Here is a 16,784-nt window from a genome sequence, read left to right on the forward strand (position 1 = left end):
GTTAAAATGCTAGTGAATATGTTTATAGCATATTAGCCAATTCACCACGCCAGGGTGTCAGATTGTTAAATGGTAATTTACAGTAGTAGAATAATTCAAGTGATAAAACACAGACAAAAGCTAATGTGTGTTTATTAACACATATTTCTGTGTTGTTGGGATTTGACATGGATTAGTGTATGCACACTGTACCTTTTATTCATCTGGTTATTCAAGTTGATATTGTTCTCTAAACAATTACTTCAATATGCCGTCGGTACAGTAGGTGGGTGTTTGCGCACACCTGTGTGTTTGTGTGTCTAAGGCTGTGGCCACATATTTCATTAGGATCGACAGATTGACATTATAAACACTGACTAATAAAAGAGTAAATGTGTGTGTAAATCTAATCAAAGAGTGCGACAGAATAAATAGGACTTCAAATGATAAGACTCCGATGGCATGATGGTACTCATAATTCTCAATATTTACTTAGGTTTCAGGAGTAGATACTGTGTATTATCACATGCAGGAAGGGTAAGCATTCAGTTAGCAGTAGTTTGAAGCAGAAAAAATGTATTACTTATTCTAGCAACAGCTTATTGCTCTCAACATAAGAAAATACATTATAGTCCACAATCAAAAATAATTTTAATGACAGTTAATATGACAATTAATAGTTATTCTCACAGGAAAAAAAGAAGTATAACACTTATGTAGTATATGTAATACTTGAAGTACATTCTTTCACGGAATAGATACTGAGGTGGTAAAAGATACTATTCAGATTTAATTAGCTTGAATTTCCTTTAGAACGTCCCGGAAAATCTCCACACACACGTCCCCAGTGGGGTGTCTCATGGATGCCAGTTTCCACACCTCCTCAAATGTCTCCGCGGAAATACTCACGCCCACATTTCGGAATATGTCAGCAATCTGAAAAGGAAATTGAGGCAGAAATAAGAATCAGAAGATGTCTTTCACAAATGATTTGCTTATGCTCCGTCCTATTTCAATAACATTTTGTGTCAATCACTTCTCCAATGGCAGAATTGTTCATACCAATTATAATTTTTTTAAACAACGTTTTTTTCCTACATTTTGAATGCTGTAACAAAATCCCACAAAACCTCCACATGGTACTGTGTGTCCCAGTGCTATTCTATAATATCTACTAGACAATATCTTTCTTTCTCTCCCTTGATTCTTCAGTGGGTTCATTGGTATTCTGTACCTCCTCTTTGGTGCGGGGGCAGAAGAAGTGCTCCTTGTGGACTCCCCTTAGGGAGTGCAGCGTAGGATACAGGAGGTCAAAGGCTGTGGTCTGGTCACCGTAGTTAGTGCTGTCGCTGACGCGCTTGATCCGCGGGGCCGCCAGGTCGGTGCGCACTGTGGGAGTCCCGTACATACGATAGTCTATGTGGAAAGATGTCAGAATTATACAGTGAGAATGTGATTCACACAATGTAGAGAAGCAGGGGGAAAAGGACTACCAGTCCATTGTAATGCAAAGATACAAATGTCAGAAATCGTGTGCTGAATCTCGGAGAAATGTCCGTTGCCTAATTTCTTTTTGAGAAGTATGGGAATTACACTACCATTCAAACGTTTGGAGTCGCTTAGAAATGTCCTTGTTTTTGAAAGAAAAGCAGATTTTTTTGTCCATTAAAATAACATCAAATTGATCAGAAATACAGTGTTGACATTGTTAATGTTGTAAATTACTATTGTAGTTGGAAACGGCTGATTTTTATGGAATATGTACATAGGTGCACAGAGGACAATTATCAGCAACCAACCCTCAAAACACCAGTCTCAACGTCAACAGTGAAGAGGCGACTTCGGGATGCTGGTCTTCTAGGCAGAGTTGCAAAGAAAAAGCCATATCTCAGACTGACCAATAAAAAGAAAAGATTAAGATGGGCAAAAGAACACAAACACTGGACACAGGAACTCTGCCAAGAAGGCCAGCATCCCGGAGTCACCTCTTCACTGTTGACGTTGAGACTGGGGTTTTGCGGGTATTATTTAATGAAGCTGCCAATTGAGGACTTGTGAGGCGTCTGTTTCTCAAACTAGACACTCTAATGTACTTGTCCTTTTGCTCAGTTGTGCACTGGGGCCTCCCACTCCTCTTTCTCTTCTGGTTAGAGCCAGTTTGCAATGTTCTGTGAAGGGAGTAGTACACAGCGTTGTACCGGATAGTCAGTTTCTTGGCAATTTCTCGCATGGAATAGCCTTCATTTCTCAGAACAAGAATAGACTAATGAGTTTCAGAAGAGAAGTCTTTGTTTCTGACCATTTTGAGCCTGTAGTTGAACCCACAAATGCTGATGCTCCAGATACTCAACTAGTCTAAAGAAGGCCAGTTTTATTGCTTCTTTGAAATCAGCAAAACAGTTTTCATCTGTGCTAACAATTGCAAAAGGGTTTTCTAATTATTAATTAGCCTTTTAAAATGATCAACTTGGATTAGCTAACACAACGTGCCATTGGAACTCAGGAGTGATGTTTGCCGATAATGGGCCTCTGTATGCCTATGTAGATATTCCATTTAAAAAAATCAGCTGTTTCCAGCTACACAAGTCATTTACAACATTAACAATGGCTACACTGTATTTCTGATCAATCTGATGTTATTTTCAAATGGACAAAAAAAAAAGTGCTTTTCTTTCAAAAACAGGAAATATCTTAGTGACACCAAACTTTTGAACGGTAGTGTATATCAAACATGCATCTTTCACCTAAATATCTATTTACTGTAATTTGAGGTAAACCTGGACAGTGAAGTGTTACAAGACAACACAACCACAACTGACCAGTTGTAGGGAGACCACCCACGACAGCCCGGATGAGAGAGGAGGAGGTGATGAAGCGGTCCTGGATGGTCCTGGGTCTGTTGAGGGTCTTGGGGGTCTTCAGCATGCTGCCCACCTCTGCAGGCTCCAGGTCCTCTGGTCTGGCCAAAGCCTCTGAGGCTGCAGGTCTCACAGGGAGAGTCTCTCTCTGCATGTTATCTGGGGCTGTGCTAGTCTTACACTCTGAGGTAGAGTTGTCAATCAAAAGGGAATAGAATTACTGCCAGTCCACCAATCACAGAACATTGACTTGAATGGGAATGAGCCTTCTAGTAATTATATTTCTATGCTTAGACACTGTAACTAACCACTGGTCAGAATGCGCTGCTCCACTTTACTGATGGGCATTTTGTCCTTCCAGTTAAGGAAGTTGGCAAACTCCAGAAAGTTGATGAGTCCGTCTTTGTCCACGTCACAGTACTCCATCAAGTCATCCAGCATCGGCCCACTCAGGTCCAGGTTAAACTGACGACACACGTCCTGCAGGTCCTCCTTGTCGATCACACCCTGACCCTTCTGTGGAGTCGCACACACACACACACACACACACACACACAAACGCACGCACATAGCACACACACAGACAGACTGAACAGAGGTTGTGTCTATCTCAAACCAACATAATATTATCAAAGACGGTACAGTATGAAGATATCTAGAAACTGATTCTCCAATAGAAATCCCAGATCATGCTTGTAGGCGATGTCATGGCGACGTTGGTTAGCTAAGCTCATGCGCAGAAACATCTCATCAGGTCTAATGGTAGTCTCACGCCAAACTGCGCATGTGCAGGCAATCAAATCAGAGGCACTCCTTCGATATTAAGTCGTTTTTTATGAAAATGTGTCAGCCACTTTCACAAAGTTGGAGTACTAACATGGTCAGCTACTTTCGACATTGGCTTGAATCTAGGTTGTTCCTTTAGATTCCAGGAAAATCAACAACTAAGGAATAATTTTTCACTTCTCCCATTGACTTGCAGACCCCAAACCCATGTCTGGTCGGTCGAGTCTGCTTCGCAAAGCTTTTCCAGAAGTATTGCGATGTTGTGCCTTGGGTTTAGAAATTCTGTGATATTATCAAGTTAATACAGTATATACAGTGCATTCAGACACCTTTGCTTTTCCCACATTGTTACGATACAGCCTTATTCTAAAATGTATTAAATCGTTTATTCCCCCTCATCAATCTACACACAATACCCCATAATGACAAAGCAAAAACAGGTTTTTAGACATTTTTGCAAATGTATTAAAATGTTTTTTAAAATCTACATTTACATAAGTATTCAGACCCTTTACTCAGTCCTTTGTTGAAGCACCTTTGGCAGGGATAACAGCCTCGAGTCTTCTTGGGTATGATGCTACAAGCTTGGCACACCTGTATTTGGGGAGTTTCTGCCATTCTTCTCTGCAGATCCTCTCAAGCTCTGTCAGGTTGGGTGTGGAGCGTCTCAGCACAGCTATTTTCAGGTCTTTGCAGAGATGTTAAGATCGGGTTCAAGTCCGGGCTCTGGCTGAGCCACTCAAGGACATTCAGAGACGTATCTCAAAGCCACTTCTGTGTTGTCTTGGCTGTGTGCTTAGGGTTATTGTCCTGTTGGAAGGTGAACCTTCACCCCAGTCTGAGGTCCTCAGCACTCTGGAGCAGGTTTTCATCAAGGATCGCTCTGTACTTTTCTCCATTCATCTTTCTCTCTATCCTGAATAGTCCCCCAGTCCCTGCCGCTGAAAAACCTCCCCACAGCATGATGCTGCCACCACCACCATAGGGATGATGCCAGGTGTTCTCCAGACGTGACGCTTAGCATTCAGGTCAAAGAGTTCAATCTTGGTTTCATCAGACCAAAGAATCTTGTTTTTCATGGTCTGAGAGTCCTTTTGGTGCATTTTGGCAAACTCCAAGCGGGCTGTCATGTGCCTTTTACTGAAGAATGGCTTCCGCCTGGTTACTACCATAAAGGCCTGATTAGTGAAATGCTGCAGAGATTGTTGTCCTTCTGGGAGGTTCTCCCATCTCCACAGAAGAACTCTGAAAATCTGTCAGAGTGACAATCAGGTTCTTGGTCACCTCCCTGGCATAGACCCTTCTCCCCCAATTCCTCAGTTTGGCCGGGCGGCCAGCTCTAGGAAGAGTCTTGGCGGTTCCAAACTTCTTCCATTTAAGAATGATGGAGGCCACTGTGTTCATGGGGATCTCCAATGCTGCAGACATTTTTTGGTACCCTTCCCCAGATCTGTGCCTCGACACAATCCTGTCTTGGATCTCTACAGAAAATTCCTTCGACCTCATGGCTTGGTTTTTGCTCTGACATGCACTGTCAACTGTGGGACCTTATATAGGCAGGTGTGTGCCTTTACAAATCATGTCCAATTAATTAAATTTACCATAAGTGGACTCCAATCAAGTTGTAGACACATCTCAAGGATGATCAATGGAAACAGCATGCACCTGAGCTCAGTTTCGAGTCTTATAGCAAAGGGTCTGGATACTTATGTAAATAAGGTATTTGTTTTTTATTTGTAATAAGTTTGCAAAGATTTCTAAAAACATGTTTTTGCTTTTTCATTATGGGGTATTGTGTGTAGATTGATGAGGATTTATTTATTTATTTAATCAATTTTAGAATAAGGCTGTAACGTAACAAAATGTGGAAAAAGGGGTACCTTCCGAATGCACTGTATGTTACCTTGTCGTAGTGCCTGAAGGCCTGCAGCAGGGAGTTAAAGTGGTGGAAGTTGACCTTCTTGAGGTGCTGGCGTACAGCACTGACCAGGGTGCGCCGTCTGTCTGTGCCTTTCTGGTACTCTGCTGGAGGGGTTGAGTGGAGAAGGTCACCTGCACCTGTGGAGAAAGTTAAACCAAATTCTTCATCTTCAAACAATAACAAAAGGCTTACATTTTGGTCACTCCTCTAGACTAAATTATAGCTTGACCCATTTTTACCAATTTCATACTGGCATTGTAATAGAAAACTCAATACGTGTCCTTTTATGAATATGTGTCCTTTTATTAATTCAAATTTGACTCACCAAAGTCATCTGGCCGCATCAAGATTCCAAATGTGTGACCTACTGGCACTTTCAATGTGTCTGCTATGCTGTAAAAGGCCGGGAACAGAGGAATTAAAGCTGCTGTAGTAGCTTGGCATGAGTTGTGCAATACACAGGTTTGGAACGTACACTGAACAGGCATTTAACTAGATCTGCATTAAAGAGTTAATGTGATAGACTTACGGGTCATGCACTTTGCCAATCTGTGGCTGTGTCCTTTCCCTGAAGTCATCACATCTCCGAGAAACAAACTTTGCACTGTTATGCCTATTGGAAAAATAGCAGTACACAAATCAACATTTGATGTCATGACTATTGGCAATGCATTGTGTGACACTGAATGGTGATGAGCGATAAGAAGTCAAGTGTTTTGAATAAACATAAGCTAGGATAAGTGCTTACTTCTGAGTATCACACAACCAGTGGAGAGATTTGGAGACACTGCGTCCATCGTTGTGGTGGGGAGTAGGCACTCCGAACCTGCCATCCTTTCCATAATGGCTCCACTTGTATTTCCTATCAACCTGTTCACCTGGGACACAACACAGTTATGATGGATTTACCCAGGCTAAAATCAAACAGAGAAATATTTAACCACTGGCTATGGTGTTTCTTCAGAAATGTGTCTGAAAATTATGGGTGTTAAATCAATGTGTTAAACAACATGTTGAATAGCATATAAATGACTTTCAAGCCAAAATGAAGTCCCCATTTGAACACTGTCAGAACCAAAGAGAGACAAATGTCCACAATACTCACCGACAAAGTAGGCATTGTGGGAGCGGATATAAGACTGGTGTCCCTCCTGAGCCTCTGTCGCCACCTGCTCCGCACATTTAGGTGGGTTGATAATCACACCTGCAGCTGCACCTGGATCAGAAGGAACACACTTGTACATGAAGGCTTGTGGATATGTCTTTCAGTCATAATATGAATGTTCATCGTGACACATTGTAGCTTCTAGGGTCTTTCTTTATTGTCTGACTCACTTTTGGGGGATTTCACACCAAATGTGGCGTTGCCAATGTCGAGACAATTTGGAAGCCCAGGGCTTTGATCATGTGACCTGCCCAGGGGGGCTTTTTGATTGGTGGAATACCCAGCTTCACTGAGCTGATGTAACCTCTGTTGATAGATGGTCTTAGGTGGTGGGTTGATCACTAATCCACCCTGTAGGAAATACAGGAACAAATGCGACCATACCAATTCCATGAATGAATGTGTGGATGATCTCTACCATGTTAAATGCATCTACAGATGTAGGATCTTCATTTTAGCCAGTTTGCTACAGCAGGAAAACAATCCTGCAACAACAGGAAATTTGAATTATTATGTGGATTATAATTAATGGACATTTTCTGTAGCGTTGGATACATTTTTTGTTAGGGCAAATCAAGTCTGGAAATTTGAAACTTTAGAATCATTTTTAAACCATGAAAACACTACAAGTTTGCATTTCCTGTCATGCAGTAAAAATTCTCAGCAACAAAATAGTGATCAAATTAAGATCCTACATCTGTAACATGAAAACCTGAGGCTAGTTAGCTTAAAACTCACTATACATGTCTGTTTATTTAGGCCTCTACTCACAGAAATAGAAGATTGGCTGCTCACTCCATGAACTAGAGTACTGGCAATATCAGGGTCGTTGGCTTTCCCATGGAACACTCGGATAGCCCCTGCACCTGGGCGTGTTGTGTTGAGAAACTTCCTCACTACTGGTGGGGTTTGGGGCTTTAAAAGGAAGGTGTGAGATAGTGAATATACACACACACACAAACAGACACATGCACTTGTGCACAATCCCCCTAAACATGCTGCTGAGGCAAAAAGGAGAATGACAAAGGACTGCACTGTATATCGCAGACTTGTCAGATGCTATTGTATATTACCATTCAGGACAGTTTGGTGGTGATGTTAATTCAGTTAGTGTGTTGATCTAGCTATATCATAATTATGTTTATTATTTGGCAGCACGATCTCAACTTACCTTGGGTGATATTTCTTGTAAGCAAGTCTTAGCTCTGTCACCTACAGGAATAAGTTTCCCAGCCTAGGTGACATGGGGATATCATAGACATACAGTATGGTAACATGCATTTACAGTAGACCGCATCATATACGCACATCTTGCGAGATAAAATAGTTACCAGATGAATCAGTCAAACACAAAGAAATTACTAGGCTACCAAGCCTATTTGCTTGTTACCCTTCGAATATTCGGTAAACTTTCGGTGTATTTCCAGGTGTTGGTTGCATTCCTTTCTATCATATTCATAAAGTTAGCGTATCAACAAGTTGCTATAAAAAATATGTAGCCTACTCAACACGGGTTTACATGTCTAGTTGCTAGTTACAATGTTTAATTCTGAAGAGAGAAGCTTAAGATGGCTACTTTGTATCAAATTCCAGGACATTCTGATAGAATGTTTATCTCGAGTCACATGGCAACCGCCACTAGGAAACCGAGGCTTGATCTGATTGGCGCTATAATTATAGGCTTACTGTGCAAGTGTTCTAGAATAAAGACACCAAAATTCTACCTTGTTATAATTACTATGGCAATAAAAATAAATAAATAATAAATACAAATGTTTTAAAAAAAACATTTTTTAAATGTATTTTTTACTATGCGGGGAAAATATGACTCCAGCGTAAAGAGGTCAATCGAACTCGATCAAAACAATGGAATTGACATGGAAACGCGTGGGGAAAAGATCCGTGAGGGAAATATCCCAATCTTCTCATTGCCTCCCAGCAAAATGTGCCTACATTTAGGCTATTGTTTGTGTATTTCACACTATGTTGGGGTAAAAATTGGAGTATAATGCTTGTATAGATGTCAACCCCAGCACATGTCATTGTCACCAATCAACGACAGACTACCACTACTGATTTCTGCATGCTAGTTATGCTAACCAGTTTATCTGAAAGGGAGTTAGCATTTAGCAGACACTTATTCTAAACCTGAAAAGGGACAACTTCTAAAGCAAAAACAGCTAAATATATCCTAATCGGACTCAAGTAACCACATTGTGGGCCTTCTACAATGCATACATCATGACGGATTTGTTGGATGTGCGCCAATCTGGGCAATGGAAACTGCGTTCCATTTTACCGCATCTATGCTGATTTATGTTATGGTGATTTAGAATGTATTGAATAATTAAAGTTTTTGTAAAAAAATATATATATATATATAATGTAATGACTTGTCTTTGAAACTGATAAATGGAAACAATTTTTTCAGACCCAAACTAAGAAATGTTAAAGAAACAATGGTTAAATCCCAACCAACCCCAATTAAGAACCTGTATGATTATGAACATTGCAAATGCATGCCCATGTTTGCCTTTAGCCTACACTTTGGCAGTATGGCATGTTATGACATAAAGTTGCATACGTCATATGTTACAAAGGTTTTTTGTGAATTAGCACACTTGTGTAACATTTCCTCTTTGCCTTATAAAACGATTAGTTTCCCTGATCCTTTCATTAAAGAGCCAATCTGCAGTTGCTACATTGATTTTTGGACTTGTAAATTAATTATATGTACCAATTATTTATTTAAAAATATAACTTATAAATGCCTATTGAACTTAGTTCAACTGTCGGACCCCATCAGAACCCTAAATATACGTTTGTTTTACTCCAACAAAGTACATGTAAACAAACGTTGTATAACCTCAAAACATAGTTCAAACTATAATGTTGATACCATGGATGGCCAGTCCTTGTATCCATAGATCTGTCTATTAATTTGAGAGCTGTTACATTTCTCCAGTCCCATCCCTCAGATTTGACCGAAACAGTGGCGGGGTATGATGAACGCGTTGTTGTTTCAAGTGCAGATTGCCCCTTTAACACGTTCACAAATTGGAACACGAGTGTGTGATTGGTTTATTCTCAGTGCTACGTAGCCATTCGATCTATCATCATACACTGTGCCATGCAAAACAAACGGGAAGTTGGAAGAAGTGGGAAAGGGACAAGTTTTATGAAATTTCTCGCTCTGTGAATATATTTCAGTGCCCGAAAATATTATTTTTTGGAAATCCATTCAGCTACCTAGCTAGTTAGTTAACTCGGATAGGGTAAGTAGATATCATTCTCGCTAGCTGATTTACCGGCAGAACTAGCTTGCTAGGCCGAAAGCTATGTTTTGTTAGCTAGCTCACATCAAATAATAAACCAACAGAGTGACCCGTTCATAATATACCGTTGTGAGTTGGTCATTGCAATGTGTATGTATATGTGTGGCTAGCTTCCTAGTTACTACGTATTTGCGTGTGTGAAGCAGGGTGAGGTGTGGTTCAACCTTATGTAGTTTACGAACCGTAAAACCGATAGCTTTCGTGTACGAGCTAGCTTAGCGAACTAGCTAAATTATTCAATATACTGTATGTAGTTAGCTAGCTATAGTAAACTAGCTAGCAGCTAACAGTATACGTCATGCCACCTACTCTAAATAAAGCTAGTTATCTAGCTGTAATTGGCTGGCTATCTAGCGTGAACCAGCTAGCTAGCTAACCAATTGGTCTAAAACAAGATTGGACCAATGGGTGGGACTGAGAAAGCTAATCATTATTTTTCGACGGACACAGTGCTTGTTGATAGCAAGTTTGAGCCGCCATCCTAACTGACTAGCTAGCTAGTCAACACTGGTTATTAGTGGGCAAGACTGACGTAACACGAGTTCGAACCACATGTCTTCACTGCAATTATTTTTGGCTAGACATGGGCTTGTTATGTTTACTTGTTGGGTCAGTTAAGAAATAAGTGTAATATAGTCTTTGTAAACAAGTCTAACGTTACTAGCTAATAGCCAAGTGAAAGTCACATTTCCAAAGATTGTCTAGTTTTAAGTAGCTACATCCTGTGATTCAATGATATTACAATGATGATCAGAGACACAGCTAATTGAATAATTTATATCCAATTAAACGTCAAAGTTGATAATTATGTATTTGTTTTCCCCACACTACTTTATTCACTGTTGATCTGTTGACAATTTAAGTAATGTGACATCTCATTTTGGCAGTTCTAGGAGTGACCATTCAAGCAGTGCTTCTGCATCCAGAGCAAGAGACTGGGGTGTAAGGACATGGCAAGTAGGGGTGGCGCAACACGCCCCAATGGGCCTAACACAGGCAACAAGATCTCCCAGTTCAAATTAGTACTCTTAGGGGAGTCCGCTGTGGGAAAGTCCAGTCTGGTACTTCGTTTTGTCAAGGGCCAGTTTCATGAATTCCAAGAGAGCACAATTGGAGGTAGGCTGATCTGACATCTTCTATTCATGTGTTAGTGGAATGGACATAACCCAAAACCACTATATTTTTGTCCTGTGGTGATTCTCACTACATTCTGTAGGTTATGCAATCTCCCATGATATATATTAGTCCATTGTTGGAAACTGGACAGCCAGCTGTTTTTCTTATAGCCTACTGCAAACAAAATTCTAAATGCTGCAATGACTGTTATTCCCCTCTCAGCTGCCTTCCTGACTCAGACAGTATGTTTGGATGACACAACAGTCAAGTTTGAGATCTGGGACACAGCTGGTCAGGAGCGCTACCACAGCCTAGCACCCATGTACTACAGAGGTGCCCAGGCTGCCATCGTGGTCTACGACATAACTAACAAAGTGAGTCAGCAGCCGGGTTTATGCACTCTGTCACACATTATAAGAGACTTATAAATTAGGTACAGTGCATTTGGAAACTATTCAGACAGTTTCCCTCAATCTACACACAATGTCCCATAATGACAAAGCGAAAACAGGGTTTTAGATATTAACATGTATTAAAAATAAAAAACAGATACCATAATGACAGTGATTAAAAACAGAAATACCATATTTACATACATTTGAAGTCGGGGGTTTACATACACCTTAGCCAACTACATTTAAACTCAGTTTTTCACAATTCCTGACATTTAATCCTAGTAACAATTCCCTGTCTTATGTCAGTTAGGATCAGCACTTTATTTTAAGAATGTGAAATGTTAGAATAATAGTAGAGAGATTTATTTCAACATTCCCAGTGGGTCAGAAGTTTACATACACTCAATTAGTATTTGGTAGCATTGCCTTTAAATTGTTTAACTTGGGTCAAATGTTTCGGGTAGCCTTCCATAAACTTCTCACAATAGTTTGGGTGAATTTTGGCTCATTCCTCCTGACATAGATGGTGTAACTGAGTCAGGTTTGTAGGCCTCCTAGCTCGCACACGCTTTTTCAGTTCTGCCCACACATTTTCTATCGGATTGAGGTCAGGGCTTTGTGATGGCCACTCCAATACCTTGACTTTGTTGTCCTTAGGCCATTTTGCCACAACTTTGGAAGTATGCTTGGGGTCATTGTCCATTTGGAAGACCCATTTGCGACCAAGCTTTATCTTCCTGACTGATGTCTTGAGATGTTGCTTCAATATATCCCCATATTTTTCCTCCCTCATGATGCCATCTATTTTGTGAATTGCACCGGTCCCTCCTGCAGCAAAGCACCCCCACAACATGATGCTGCCACCCCCGTGCTTCATGATGCTGCCACCCCCGTGCTTCACGGTTGGGATGGTGTTGTTCGACTTGCAAGCCTCCCCCTTTTTCCTCCAAACATAATGATGGTCATTATGGCCAAACAGTTCTATTTTTGTTTCATCAGACGAGAGTAAATCTATCCCAAAAGTACAATCTTTGTCCCCATGTGCAGTTGCAAACATTAGTCTTGCTTTTTTTTATGGCTGTTTTGGAGCAGTGGCTTCTTCCTCGCTGAGCGGCCTTTCAGGTTATATCGATATATGACTAGTTTTACTGTGGATATAGATACTTTTGTACCTGTTTCCTCCAGCATCTTCACAAGGTCCTTTGCTGCTGTTCTGGGATTGATTTTCACTTTTCGCACCAAAGTACGTTAATCTCTAGGAGACAGAACGCGTCTCCTTCCTGTGCTGTATGACGGCTGCGTGGTCCCATGTTGATTATACTTGTGTACTATTGTTTGTACAGATGAACGTGGTACCTTCATGCGTTTGGAAATTGCTCCCAAGGATGAACCAGACTTGGAGGCCTACCATTTTGGGGTCTTGGCTGATTTCTTTTGATTTTCCCATGATGTCAAGCAAAGAGGCACTGAGTTTGAATGTAGGCCTTGAAATACATCCACAGGTACATCCCCAATTGACTCAAATGATGTCAATTAGCATATCAGAAGCTTCTAAATCCATGACATCATTTTCTGGAATTTTCCAAGCTATTTAAAGGCACAGTCAACTTAGTGCAGGGTAGCCTAGTGGTTAGAGCGTTGGACTAGTAACCGAAAGGTTGCAAGTTCGAATCCCCGAGCTGACAAGGTACAAATCTGTCGTTCTGTCCCTGAACAGGCAGTTAACCCACTGTTCCTAGGCCGTCATTGAAAATAAGAATTTTTTCTTAACTGACTTGCCTAGTAAAATAAAGGTAAAATAAATAAAAAATGTAAACTTCTGAACCACTGGATTTGGGATACAGTGAATTATTAGTGAAATAATCTCTGTAAACAATTTTTGGAAAAATTACTTGTCATGCACAAAGTAGATGTTTTAACCGACTTGCCAAAACTATAGTTTGTTAACAAGAAATTTGTGGAGTGGTTGAAAAACAAGTTTTAATGACTCCAACCTAATACTTCAACTGTAAATATTCAGACCCTTTGCAATGACTCGAAATTGAGCTCCAATGCATCCTGTTTCCATTGATCATCGTTGAGAGGTTTCTACAACTTGATTGGAGTCCACCTGTGGTAAATTAAATTGATTGAACATGATTTGGAAAGGCGCACACCTGTCTGTGAAAGGTCCCACAGTTGACAGTGCATGTCAGAGAAAAAACCAAGCCATGAGGTCGAATGAATTGTCCGTAGATATCCGAGACAGGATTGTGTCGAGGCACAGTTTTGGTCGTAAGGTACCAAAACACTTCTGTAGCATTGAAGGTGGCCTCATCAGTGGCCTCATCATTTTTAAATGGAAGAAGTTTGGAACCACCAAGACTCTTCCTAGAGCTGGCCGCCCGGCCAAACTGAGGAATTGGGGCAGAAGGGCCTAGGCCAGGGAGGTGACCAAGAACCTGATTGTCACTCTGTCAGAGCCTGAGTTCCTCTGTGGAGATGGGAGAACCTCCCAGAAGGACTACTATCTCTGCAGCACACCACCAATTAGGCCTTGATGGTGGAGTGGCCAGATGGAAGTCCCTCTTCAGTAAACGGCACATGACAGCTCGCTAAAGGAATATCCGACCATGACAAACAAGATTCTCCTGTCTGATGAAACCAAGATTAAACTCTTTGGCCTGAAGGCCAAGTCTCACGTCTTGAGGAAACCTGGCACTATCCCTATGGTTGTGGCAGCATCATGCTGTGGGGATGTTTTTCAGCTGCAGGGACTGGGAGACTAGTCAGGATCGATGGAAATATGAACAGAGAAAAGTACAGTGAGATCATTGATGAAAACCTGCTCCAGGGGGCTCAGGAACTCAGACTGTGGTGAAGGTTCACCTTCCAACAGGACAATTATCATAAGCACACATCCAAGACAACACAGGAGTGGCTTTGGGACAAGTCTCTGGATGTCCTTGAGTGGCCCATTCAGAGCCCGGACTTGAACTCGATTGAACTTCTCTGGAGAGACCTGAAAATAGCTCCCCATCAAACTTGACAGGGTTCAAGTCAAGTGTGCCAAGCTTGTAGCGTCATACCCAAGAACACTTGAGGCTGTAATCTTTGCCAATGGTGCTTCAACAAAGTACTGAGTAAAGGATCTGAGTACTTATGTAAATGTGATATTTTTTGTTTAATAATACATTTGCAAAAATTTGTCATTATGTGGTATTGTGTGTAGATTTTATGAGGGGGGACAAACAATTGAATCCATATTAGTATAAGACTGTAACGTAACATTATGTGGAAACAGTCCGGGTCCGAATACTTTCCGAATGAACTGTATAGCATTAGGTACAGCTGAAGACATTTTGTGAAAATTTAGCAGGAGTTTGAAGATTATGCCCTATATAATAGGCCTAGTTGAGAATCTGAAGAAAAGATTGAGAAAAAGGCTAGCCTCGTTTTGCTGACATGTTTTCAAGCACTTTTCTGTAGTTCTTAGATTTGACATGTCTAAAATATCCATATTAATTTAATTTGGTCCTAACAAACCTGTCACATCTAGGGTACTTTTGTTTTAACAACTTAATTGAGGGGCTGTCAATGTTTTGACCCCTAGTTGCACCACACTTTCCCAAACCATCTTTCTGTTCGATGTGTAAATGTATATGTTATGTTGGAAATGTTTCTGATATCCTGTGCCACTATTTTGGCCAGGTCTCTCTTGTAAAAGAGATGAACAAACCTGGTTAAAAAAAATAAAAGAGCAACTCCAATGAGAAATTCTATTTGCTGAGACGTTTGCTGGGAAGTTGTTAGAACATTGTATTTCATGGAAATAAGATGTCAAAAGAGCTTGGTTTTCTAACTCAAAAGTTTTGTACACAAATCTTAAGCCAATGTTTGGAGCAGAGCATGACTTCAACTCAGCAATATGATACATCTCGTTGACGAACTCCCCATACATGTAAGCTGGGGAACATTATATCTAATTGTCATATTTTATAGAAGTTCTCCTTTAACGAGACCACGTCTTGGATATCCTGCAAAGTGAATCGCATAACCAGGGAATGAAGGGAGTGGTTGTGTTGTCATTCTTCCGCAAGGACCTTGTTATTTTCTGACTTAATCTCTCGTCCTCTGATGTTTGCCAGGAGTCCTTTGCACGAGCAAAGAACTGGGTTAAGGAGCTTCAGAGACAAGCCAGTCCAAATATTGTAATAGCGTTGGCTGGGAACAAAGCTGACCTTGCAAACAAACGAGCATTGGATTTTCAGGTTTGTGCCAGTGAATTTGCTATTGAACATTACACTGTGCTAGTTTTATTCTCATTGGAGTCATCATACAATTTGACCTATAAGGCAGTTAAACACAACATTTGTTACATATTGACTGATTTTGGTGGTTTTCTTCCAGGATGCCCAGTCATACGCAGAGGATAACAGTTTACTGTTCATGGAAACATCAGCAAAGACCTCTATGAACGTTAATGAGATGTTCATGGCTATTGGTAAGTGTTTTATGTTCCATGTTCATTACACTTAGTTTGAAAATGTTAAAGATTCTATCAATCTGATAATAGATACATATGTACTAAAAAAATTCCCTATTGCTTCACAGCAAAGAAATTACCCAAGAACGAGCCTCAAGCTGCCGGAGCGAACAGCGGACGGAACCGGGGAGTGGATCTTACGGAGACAGCTCAGCCAGCCAGCCGCTCCTGCTGCAGTACCTAAACCTGGCCCACTCTTCCTAACTCTGAATCACATCTGGACATGGTGTTCCCCTTCCTGACATCAGACCTTCCATCTCTCGTCCTTTCTCCTGGGAATAGCTGAAGACTCTGTATAGCTGCATTTCTAATACTTTGTTTGGTTTTACTTTTCATTTTAAAGTGTATATCAGTATAATGTATGCATGTATCACTACAAGGCCTAAAACATTTTTTTTTTTATTTTTTTACTTCAGTTGGAAGACTAGCCCCTACGAGAGAGAGTAAGCAGTGTGTGTGTGTGACTGATTCCCTGAAGAGAAAGTGTAACCTAGGTCATAGGGTTATTGGACTGGGGGTAAAAGTGAGTTGAGTGTCCTTCCAACCAGAACAAATCAAATTCCCCCATTGTGAAATGCCTGGAGGCTATGACAGTTTGTACTGGGTATAATACCATTATTGAAGCAGTGTCAGGTAAGGACTATCAAATCAAGCATTCCCCCTTGCACCTGCTGCCGAGACGACGACATCTCCGTCTGCAGAGA

General features: G+C 40.9%; 2 protein-coding genes across 2 annotated transcripts; one reads left to right on the plus strand and one right to left on the minus strand.

Moving 5' to 3' along the window:
* Window positions 1-445: 445 nt before the first annotated feature.
* efhb (EF-hand domain family, member B) lies at window positions 446-8,339 on the minus strand. Its single transcript, XM_029625900.2, has 13 exons — window positions 8,100-8,339; window positions 7,881-7,943; window positions 7,481-7,624; window positions 6,880-7,060; window positions 6,650-6,760; window positions 6,293-6,422; window positions 6,074-6,157; window positions 5,870-5,937; window positions 5,527-5,681; window positions 3,146-3,353; window positions 2,799-3,020; window positions 1,214-1,395; window positions 446-915 (listed from the first exon to the last, which is right to left on the minus strand). The coding sequence occupies exons 1-13, from the start codon at window positions 8,166-8,168 to the stop codon at window positions 769-771; spliced, it is 1,764 nt and encodes a 587-aa protein (XP_029481760.2). The 5' UTR covers window positions 8,169-8,339; the 3' UTR covers window positions 446-768.
* Window positions 8,340-9,817: 1,478 nt separating this feature from the next.
* rab5ab (RAB5A, member RAS oncogene family, b) lies at window positions 9,818-16,365 on the plus strand. The gene is made up of 6 exons (XM_029625924.2): window positions 9,818-9,984; window positions 10,932-11,160; window positions 11,383-11,534; window positions 15,683-15,805; window positions 15,945-16,038; window positions 16,149-16,365. The coding sequence occupies exons 2-6, from the start codon at window positions 10,995-10,997 to the stop codon at window positions 16,262-16,264; spliced, it is 651 nt and encodes a 216-aa protein (XP_029481784.1). The 5' UTR covers window positions 9,818-9,984; window positions 10,932-10,994; the 3' UTR covers window positions 16,265-16,365.
* The last annotated feature ends 419 nt before the right edge of the window (window positions 16,366-16,784 follow it).

Source organism: Oncorhynchus nerka, linkage group LG3 (assembly GCF_034236695.1).
Source record: "Oncorhynchus nerka isolate Pitt River linkage group LG3, Oner_Uvic_2.0, whole genome shotgun sequence".
Taxonomy (NCBI): Eukaryota; Metazoa; Chordata; class Actinopteri; order Salmoniformes; family Salmonidae; genus Oncorhynchus; species Oncorhynchus nerka.